The 11,279-nt window shown below is 34.6% G+C and overlaps 1 protein-coding gene across 1 annotated transcript; it reads right to left on the reverse strand.

The window, feature by feature from the left end:
- Positions 1–7,045: 7,045 nt before the first annotated feature.
- On the reverse strand, positions 7,046–7,986 carry LOC149216140 (uncharacterized). The gene is made up of 2 exons (XM_089391148.1): positions 7,475–7,986; positions 7,046–7,234 (listed from the first exon to the last, which is right to left on the reverse strand). The coding sequence occupies exons 1-2, from the start codon at positions 7,946–7,948 to the stop codon at positions 7,178–7,180; spliced, it is 531 nt and encodes a 176-aa protein (XP_089247274.1). The 5' UTR covers positions 7,949–7,986; the 3' UTR covers positions 7,046–7,177.
- Positions 7,987–11,279: the final 3,293 nt, after the last annotated feature.

An 11,279-nucleotide genomic window follows, 5' to 3' on the forward strand; every position in this document is an offset into this window, starting at 1 on the left:
AATGCATGTGCATTTTGCAAGCACCTCAAAGATTCTCACCATATGCCAGTTGGTAAAAGTGGATGGCTAGAGTCATCTGCAATGTTGTCGTCATCATCAGAAGCTGAAATGATGAATGAAAAGTTCAAGTGGTAATAAGCATTTCAAGCACAATTCCTTTTGTTTATGTTCATAACACCTCTTTTGCAGCATTTGAGCAACATAACAAAGGCATTGGTATGAAGCTTCCTTCTAAAATGTCTTATGAAGGAGGAGGCCTTGACATCAATGGCAAAGGGATCACCAATCCAATAATGGTTGAATAGAGACCGAAGTATCAAGGATTGGGATATGGTCAAAGGGAGTTTGGAGAATGCTATAAATGGTTTGAGGCACAACAATCATCTGAGGATGATATGTCACACCAAGATGGTGGTGACAATGTTCATTTATCTTTGAAACATGATGAATGCTTGAAGGAACCTTGCATGTTATCATCCACCCCACATTGTTAAAGATGCAGCCCAAGATACAGGTATAAATCTCATGGGTGTTTTCCAAAAAATGATATTTTTGATTATTTGTGGAATATTTACCCTTGTACTTTTTGTGATGCATTTCACCATTGTGTGGCTCTCTGTGAGAAACACACGGTAATGGTTAAAATAATGGACCAGATTCTAGGCAACAAGAATGATGAATCTCCTTAGCATGGGAGGACTTCCTTGTTGGCAAGAAAGAGAAAGTTCTTTTGTACCCATTGCAAGATGCATAGGCATGGAAATGAACAACGTTGGAAATTACATCCAGAGCTTTGTTCCAAGAAGGGAAAAGATATTGTACAACCTAATGCAAGGAAAGCAAGAGGCGTCAAAGAGGACTCACAACAATTCTAAAGCAACCTTCAAGGAAAAGTTGATGCAAAAAGAGAACCCATAAGCCTAGGAGAGGCAAAGATTGGGTAGAATGTTTATAAAGTTTCTTTGTAAATTTGTAATTACTTGTTGTTGTTTACCTGTTTGTGTACTTCTATAAAGTGAAAAATAATAGTCACTATGTGCAACAAGTATGTGTTTTTTATTGATTTTATGTATTGCTTATTTATAAGTCCACATGTTTAAGGACTTTTGTAATGTACAATTTGTCGTCCAAGTTTGTCTACAAGTTTTTCATGTACTTGTTGATGCAAATATTCACGATGAAACTTGTTGTGAATAGAATATTCATTTTAAAATTGTACAAGATGACTATGTTTTTGTAGGCAAAGTGAATTATGTCGTTGAATTTTTGCAGCAATGTACTTTTGTGTATAGGCTCAGTTTGAGGACTATAAAGTAAGTTTATATTGCTTCTGATTTCCAAGATGGAGTCAAGTTTGTCTTCAACAATTGAACTTCAATATGAAGTTGTTTTGAAACGTGAAAAGATGATATTAAATAGAATGCTCAGATTCCACTCATTAATGTTTTTTTCCTGCATTAGCGATAAGAATTTTTGGCTCGATTCTTAACAGGATAGTAGGTCTTCACGAAGAAGATAGGTGAAGTGCCTTGATGGGAGCTTGAAGGGAACCGATTGAAAATAAGAATTTTGGATTGAATTTTTGGGTGATTTTGAGTTTCAGCCTCATTTTATTTACGAGGAGAAGCAAACTTTTGGAGTCCAAAAGTTCCTAGTGGGGAGGTGTGATTGGGTGATCAAATTTTAGCTCAAAAATGAAAGTTCCCAGAAAATATTGAAACTAACATCAAGTCTAAGTGTTATTCATTCCAAATCCAACGACGTTTGTTTCACCTCAATCCGACACCGTATGCTGAATTTATCAAATTTTGATCGTTCTGACATCATCTAGGGTGACTATACAGGTACAAACCAATCGGGTGCTAAAAAGTAACATCTCCTCGTTCATCGGTTTGGGGTTGAATTTGATTGGTTTTGTTTGGCACAGTCATGATCTGCCACATGGCACCTCTGGAGCATATTAGAATTTTGATATGGTCAGCCAGATGCCTGGGAGGATTCGAACCCCTGACCTCATGTTCAACATTGCAACGAGTTACCACTAGGCCTCATGGTGGGTCTTAATAGTCATATGGTTGAAATTTAATTTAAATTTTAATGGGAGCACATTTATGGAGGACGGGTTGGGTGGTCAACCCTGACCCCAGGTCACTTGCACCTCACATGACCATAGTGTAGCGAAGAAAGGATAGGCAACAACCCCGACCCCCGGTCATAACAACACCATATGGATTGACGTTAAATGGAAGGTACTCAACAAAGGGTGCTTATGTAGCGGACCGATCCTTGGTCCCATGTGGCCCCACATGACCGATGACATAAGCGCTCGACTGCGGGGTGCTAGAACAAGTCCCTAGCCATGGGCATATGGGCCGACATAGGAACCCGACGTGTGGAAGTTAAGGGCCTCCGACGGGAAGGGTGGGCCATTGGTCCGACCCTTGATCCCATGGCATTCAATGCGACCATGACCCCCATCCTTAAGGGGCTAGGCAGGTGGGGGAAGGCATTAAGGCCCAGCCCATGGCCACATGGCCCATGTGGTCTGAACTTTTTCCTTTAAAGGTTATTGGGAAATTCAATTGTCCAACAAATTGCACTGTCGGAGGAAAAAAATTATCACATCAACCATGGAAAATAGGGTGAATTTGTAGGATAGTTAGACTGTTAGGCCGATTTGTAGGACAGATAACAAGAAAAACTACATGGAGAACTGGTAGAGCTAGATCTTTAGGATTTTTCGTCCTTTTGGAGCTCAAGAAGAGTCTAGCTAGGGGTTTTTGGACATTTTGGATCCAATGGTGACCTTTATATTCAGATTTGAGCACATCTAAAGAACCTTTTTTCAAGTTCAAATTCATGGGTGTATGGATCAATCAGTGTTTTGGAGCAGTTCTTGAAGGTGTTTGAGCATGGAGAAGGCCTTGTAGGGGTTTTCTTACCTTCAAAAGCTTACTTCAACAAGTTTTACTTATATGGTTCAACTCTTTTATACCTTTATCACTATGTTTTGTTGAGGAAAGTTTTCTATTTGTCCTTCATTATGGAATTGAAGTGCTTATATTCTCATTTTCAGTTGGAGTATAGGGTCTTTGTAGGAGATGCCTTGAGTTGCTGATATTTTCATGATGATTGTAGGTTGTCATGATGTTTCATGTGAGATTTATTTGTAGGAAAACATTTCCTTGAAGGAGAAATAAACACATGTTTATCAACAAAATTTTATGTACTCCTTTTTCCACTGAATATATGGAGCAGTCTAGCTATGTTGGCAGGCTCAGAGATGTAGCCCAGGAGGGGTGAACTCTGTCACCAAATCGTTTGTTGTGCTTTTCATGTATGCCCGTATGAGTTATGTGATGTTATGTTTCTTATGCTTAAGCGTACAAGTGAAAACTAAATCATAACTTGAAGAGACCTTTTGGAAAACTTGTGTGTTAAGACCCATTTTTCCTTGCAAAACTTCCTAGAACGATCCTTGCTTTTTTGGAGAAGAGGAAATTTTTCACCTCCTCCATTTTCAGATCACTTGGTGTTACACTTTTTGGTTTGGGGATAAATATATTTTGTGTTCAAGATGATAGATCATGCATAGACAATTTTAGAAAGGAATTCAGTAGGGGGCCATACATGGGAAGAGTGGCATAATTACATGGGCCTCAAATGTTCCAATCAAATCAATCTAAATGAACATGACAAAGATTTCCTACTTCAATATCAAATCTCTATCTCAAGTGACTAGACAACTAAGTTGGGATACAAGGCACCTCAGAAGGAAAATGCATAGGGTCAATAGTTCTAGTCGTGGGAGTGCATATGGAAGTTGCATGGGATAATAAATCCAAAATTGTTCTATGGTTGGATCTCATTATTAAGTTTTTGACTTGGGATAATGGATTAAAAGGAGGTTGGTTTGGGCCCAATAGGTTTTGTTTATGCAGATAGTAGACTAAGTCAACAAATCATCTTTTTCTTCCCTGCCCATATACTAGTCTAACCTAGAGCATCTGGGTACATAAATTTAAGCAAAAAGATAATTGGAATGCTAAAATTATGGTTGAATGTGCCCAATCATCGCTAATATATGTAGAAGTAAGAAGATATGGCTATTTTCATTACCATTTTGTATAGTTTCTTTGGTGGGATCATAGCGTGGCAATTTTTCATCACTAACTAATTTCAATTGAGATAGTGGCTAAGGTGGTAGAGAAACTCTTAAAAGATTTTAGATTCTTTCCCAAAAGAAAAAAGAATAGGGTTCCTGTTATGCCCATTATAGACTTTGAAATTCTCTTGGGATTTTTTTATGGGATAGGGAAGGGGCATCAAACCAATTATGGGATTGAATTTTTTCTCTACACCATTTACTCTACTTTATTTTGTTGTGTCTTATGGTATCAACCGTTTACAAGTGCTAGGTGATTCCTAGGTTGTAATATACTAAGCAACAACTAAATAAAATGTACAAAACGCATACCTCCATTCGTGCTTTCACAAATATACAGTCTTATTTTGGATTTGTTATGGTCCTCCTTCTCACATCTCTTGCAGGAAATAATTCAACACACATACAAACCATCCATAAAGGCTTTGGTATTTTATGTGGGTGTTTTTTTTGTTTATGAATTTTTTTTTATGGATGGGAAATTGAAAGCATAGAGTCTCTCTTCTAAATATCTCAATAGTAGACCAGGTGAATCATTAAAGGATATTCAATATTGTTCAAAATTTTGTTTCTTTGTTATGGATAATTCAAACATCAAGAATGGTTATACAATCTGTATTGATGGAAATGAAAAGAGGAGTGTCGTTCGTGCAAGAAAATATAAAGATCTAGAAATCAAAACTGAAAGTATTATACAAATATTCATAACACTTTCATACAAATATCCATAACACTTTCATATGTATAATTTTTTTTAAGAATATATATATATATATATATATATATATATATATATATATATATAGAGAGAGAGAGAGAGAGAGAGAGTTGTGTTGAGAACCTTATGTTGAAAAATTTATCCTATGAATATACTTAATGTTAAGATTCAAAAATTCATCATATGAATATACTTAATTTTAAGAGTTTTGTTAAGAGCTTAATGTATTTTAACCAATATATGCATAATTTTAAATGAAAATATCTTAAATATATGAATATATATTATTAATAATAGGATTGAAAAATTCATCATATAAATATATTTAATGTTAACAATTGTGTTGAGAGTTTGTCTAATTTTAATTTAGTATTTAATAATTATTAAGTGGATAGCACAGATTTAATATCTACTTCATATTCTATAATGTTTTTAGTAATATACACAAATCCAAGGTTGAAATTTCTATTCAATATAATTATGTCTTTTTTTCTATTTTAATTTAATTGATTAATTAAAAAATATCATAATTAAATTTATTATTGTATTATATTTGATATTTATTGAATATTATATTGATATAAAATGTAAAAAAGTATAAAGACTTGTTGAAGCATAAAATATTTTCGCTTAGATGACGGTTTCTAGTCAAAAACCTATTATTATTATTATTATTAGAAGAAGAAAAAAATATGAAATGAGGAGTGTTTGAATCATTGTTTTAATGTTGGAAATAGATTCAACACTATGAAGAACCGTAAAATTCTAAAACTTCACCGTTGTAACATGGATTTCCAAAATTTTACACCACAATTTGTGAAAATCTTGTTGGAAAACCCATTCTTTTCCTAGTAAATCATCATATATATAGACTACACTAAAATTTATATTGTGAAAATACTTAAAAAAATTATAAATATATTAAATATTAATAAAATTTATTTTATATAAATTAGAATCATAATTCAAAAAATTCATATGAACAAGTGCATATGGAATGTGTTATTGATTTTGGGGCACTTGGTATTCATAGGCAATGATATTGACCCATAATGTTGTTTCCATTCTCCAATTGTAAGTGGATGTAAATCTTCATGGTTAAAAAAATTGTTACATGCTTTTTAAAATGTATATATTTTTTAACTTTATATTAATTATCTTTATTATAATAATAATAAAAATAATTTAAAATACAATTATGATTTAGTTATATTTTATGATTTATTTTAATCTTGGAAATGTGATATGTATTGTGAAATAAATGTTTTGATGTTTCAACCATTTAATTTATATGAGTGTGCTAGGATATAAATATGTATATGTCTAATTGGAGTTGTATATAAAATAATAATTTTGTATTGATTGTTATTATAACTTTTAGGTAAATGTTAACTTCAAGGCTACAACTCATAAGTCAACACTTTAACAAAAAACTTATGACTTAGCAAGGGTTTAGACTTCCTACTTCTAGAGGAACAGTGAGGGTGTTAACCTCTATCCAAGACCATTTCTACCCTTCTAGCCTTATCACAAGGGGACAAAATGTTTCTTTGTAGGAGTTGAAACTAGGTGGAGGGTAGTGTAAACCATGTTTCCAACTACAAGAGTTAGAACAAAGGATCAAACATAATAATACTATATCAACACGTAAAATAACCTATATGATGTAGATCAATTGATTTGTGTGGGGTTTAGTCATGGTTCAAATCTCAGAAAAAAGATTGATGATAGAAACTACCTATGACAATAAAAATGGTGAGAAATCATTAGACATTTCAATATTAAAACTAATATTGAGCCAATCTCAACCCAATTTGAAAAAGCCTAGTGTAAAGAACCCACAAATTAATCTGGAAAATAATGGAAATTCCAGCATGATAAAATCCCCCACAAATTAATCTGGAAAATAATGGAAATTCCAGCATGATAAAATCCCTCAAATTTTTTTGAAAAATTAGGTTACAGCAGACAAACTTCAAGATTTTGGGTGCCCCAGAAGTTCTTGATAGTGTTGAATCCATCTCAACCATAAAAAAATGATTCAAACACTCCCAAGGTTTTGATTTTTTGATTTCTTTTTACCAACCACAGGGAATTAATTTATGGTATTGATGAACAACGCCATTGGAAAAAAAATAGTAACACTAATCATTGCATTAACGTTACCACTTGATTTGTGGTAGAATGACAATTTTGAGATGTAACTATACGGAGCGTTATCATCTTTACACAACGAGTCTTCACATTAACTATGGCGATGGCTTTTAGGGCCCTTATCATGTGTGCAAAGACCTTCATTCCATAGGTAAAAGGGATTGCGGGACATCCAAAGTCGTAGTATTCTCCTGTACCTGCCAATAAAGATTATTTCTCAGGCACCAATCTTGCATTGCACTGGCGTTAGTTCCTATTGTTTATCGATTAACGTCATGGATGTCAAAGAAATGATATTACATTTGCTTGCATTAAGCAGTAATTTATGAGATCAAGATTCGGCCTTCGAACAATAGAAATGGCAAACAGCTTTGTTGCTATGCCGCATGATGCAAAGAAAATTCATATAACAAAACTATAAAATGCTTCAGACGTACCTCTGATATGTGTATTGGAGAGCTTGCCGTGTCTTGGAGCCATAAAGCGAGTTCATGCTCACCCTCGGTTTTATTCACTTTTCTCAATTTATCTCTTGTGAATTTCATGGAACAAGATGCCATGCATTCTAAATCCTCATCTTCATCCTGCACACCTCTCTTTCTTCCAGGAACTACGATGTACGACCCGGCAGGCTGCTTAAACTCATTACCCTGCACAGGCGTAGAAAGTGACAAGGCTAGGGTTTGGGGACCAGACGAAGCATCTGAAGCTAAGGAGCTGTCTTCCTTCCCTCCACTGCTCGATGCCCGATAAACATAAGTTGGGTACTTTTCAGCATTTTCTCTGTACTGAGAGTTCTCCTTCTGTTGTTGCTCAGTATCAGAATGGCTGGTTGCATTTTTATCTCTCCAGCTATCAACAGACTGCTCCAAATACATTGTCCACCCAGACTCTGAGGTGTCACTGCCCATCCTGCCTGCATCTTCCGTTTGCAGATATTGGCGTGGAGCAGTAGAAATAGGCCTCGGCTCTGCAAGTGTAGGATAGATTAGCTGCCTCTGCAAAGTGCGCTCCATGTGATCGCTCGTCACACCCACCCACAATAAGAATTAGTGGTCAATACTCCCCAATTCAGAACCGACCGTACATCTTCTGCATTAAATGTGGACAATGACGTAATGCGACTGTAATTATTTAACTCCATAAAAACCAACGATTGACTTAGTAAGTTTAACAACCAACCTATTAACCACCAACCCCACAGACTTCTCGGCATCTTTCGGTGGACCGATTTGTTATTTATCCAGACAAAGCTGCCATTTCAGTATATTAATATAGGATGGGAACGCATCACGGGTTCGTATGGTTGTATACCCTTCACGCACAGCTGTTCCTTATCTTTTGCGGCATCATCTCATTTCATTTTATGTTATTTTTTCCAGATGGAATTCCATATTTCAAAGAAGATATTATGGTAGCGCAGGCCTGATCTTTGGGCAGGGGAGCGAACAGGCACCAACTTCATTTTAAGTTGGTGATCTATTTTTAACGAACACTAAAAAAAACAAAACAATACTTTCTGCTAATTCAAACTAGATGAAAATTTCAAATTTGGTGAAAAACAAAACAATACTTTTGCCAATTCAAATTCTGTGCTTGGTATTGCGTGGAGGTGAGATTTTAAATTTTTTTATTATAATAATAATAATTATTATTATGTATATGCTGAATATCTAATATAAAATATATATTTTATTATTAAATTATTATTAAATTTATTAAATTATTTATATTTCATAAACATATTTCTAATTATTTAATTCTTTTTTTTTTTAATCACACCATTTACTTTTAATTTTAAGATTAGAATTTTTGTAATGCTAGTAGGTAGAGAGAATGCTAAATTGTATAGTTTTTTATTATAAATATTATATTTATGTTTAATTTTTTTGTTTTTTAAAAACACGTAAGGGTTTTGTATTAATAATTATTAGAGTAAGGGATAGAATCCTTACAATATCATTTTGGTATCCGACCATAGAGATGTACATTTGTCCATATAAACAATATGCTAGTTTTAGAGATGCAATTCAAATTTATACAATAAACACTCTTATTAAGAACATGGAAAAAATACCTAAGGATAAGGAAATATTTACAATTAAACATGAGACATTTTAGAGATCAACAAACCAAATTTTAAAGCCATCAATCAGTTGGGACAATTGTCAGGGGAGTCGGTCCCCGTAGATGATGCAATTTCTTTTTCTTAGGCGTTACACTGGAGCCAATGCCTCTCAAGCCGAAATGAGTGCTTCTAGAGACAAAATATTCCATAGTCAAAACCTAAGCAATGAGAGAGAAAATCTCCTCATGCAATCCATTAATGGTATGCTCCATATTACTTAAGTGGAGAAGCAATTTAGCTTCTAAAAGAAGTTGGAAGGACTATCATTGATTTTCCACCATCTCATCCTACCTCTACCTGGCTTCTAATAAGGCTTTGGTTGAATCCAGAATCCTGTCAAGCAACAAACAATAATTTTCCTTTATGGGATAAACAGAGGCTCTGCCATGTCCAAAGGGAGCCATTGAATGCATACATATAACACACCAAAAAAGGTGTGCTAATCTCCAAAACTGATTAAGAAAATCAACCCATAAATACCCAATGAGACTCGATGAACCATTAAATAAGCTACATTAAAACTATGCCATGATCCAGATTGAAACATAAGATCCATAGCCAGACCGAAATCCTCCGGAGGACATTGGGAGGGTTGATGATGCGAGTTGCATAACAACAACATTAAATCCATCCCGTTGCATAATGAATAGATTGTCATGTCCACAATAAACTCCACCAATTCCATCCACAAAAAAATAAATATAAGTACCTCCTTGAACATAGAAGAATTATAAATGTGAGCCACTTGTTATGAAGGATGTGCCACCATGAAGGATTTTTTAAAATTCGTGGTTGGAAATTGAAGTATTGACGGACCACATCACACTTCCATCTCTTAAATCTTTCCAAGAGCAGGGTAGATGACCTCGACCTGAGATGAATTGCATTTCTCATCATGACATACTTTTGAATAGTATTCAAACGCCTCAAGATTCTGAACATAATCAAGGGACCGAGGCATAGTTGATTATACCTTGATTTATCTCTATTTTGCCTTGTTCAAAGGTTAATCCTTTTCTTGCCAACACATCTGTCATAGAGTTTAAATTCATGTACAAATGAAAAAGCTGCAATCGCTCGAATTGACAAATGATTGAAGAGATCCTTTGTAGAGTGGGAGTGGTATCTAAGCACAAGTCTTTTTCCACATTAATAACTTGTCGAATATCGAACATAAAGTCACCAAAGACCAACATACTATTAATTTTCTTTGCAAGGGCTAGTTCCAATCCTTTCCACAAGGTGAGGAACTCGACTTGATTATTGGTCACAGTGCCAAGACCCAAGAAAATTGAAACACTCCTTTTCCATGAAGGCTAAATAAATCCCCTCTCACTCCTGTCTTGGTCAGGTTTCCTAACGAGGATGAATCAAATAATAGGGAATACTTATTTTTACCAATTCTCCATTGATTAAAATCTGACTAATTGAAACATAAACTATAAACCTTATTACAAGGAGGAAAAAGTACTTAATTACTTGGAGGATGGAGATGTTTATTTACCTAAATACATTCATGCTCCATTGAGTTTAAATTATCAAACTCTTTTTCATTAAGACCCCTTGAGGAAATAACTTCGAAGTGTAGAGCTAACACTTTGAGAGAAATTGTCTAAGGATTAAGATGCTCATTTTTTAATATCGCTTTGTTCCTGGAAATTGAAATGGACCAACACAGATACTTGGGGAGGGCTTCCAAACATCTTATTGATAGAGAGGAGGTCTTCCGGTTCCATGGGTATTTTGATTTCCATAGTTTGAACATGTCCACCCATGATCCAGGAATAGATTCAATATTAGATGTAAGAGAAAACACTATATGCCACGAGTCTAGGGAGAAAAGACAAGACCAAAAGAGATGAGATATGTTTTCTTCTAAATTAAAACACACGACACAACAAGACAAACCATGAATATTCCTCTTCTTAATATTTTCAACAGTGAGGTTGTTTTGGTGGACAAGTGTCCAACAAAACAAATTAACTTTTGGAATGCCATCCTTACTACAAAATTTTGACCACACCTTGCATGGAGGAAAATGGGGGATCCACTTAATAAAATTTGAATATCCCAGTTTCACTGTGTATTTATGTTGGGGACTTAGTTTCCAAGTT

Source organism: Pinus tabuliformis, chromosome 1_1 (assembly GCF_031772625.1).
Source record: "Pinus tabuliformis cultivar Carrire ecotype Pingquan chromosome 1_1, CPIR1, whole genome shotgun sequence".
Lineage (NCBI taxonomy): Eukaryota > Viridiplantae > Streptophyta > Pinopsida > Pinales > Pinaceae > Pinus > Pinus tabuliformis.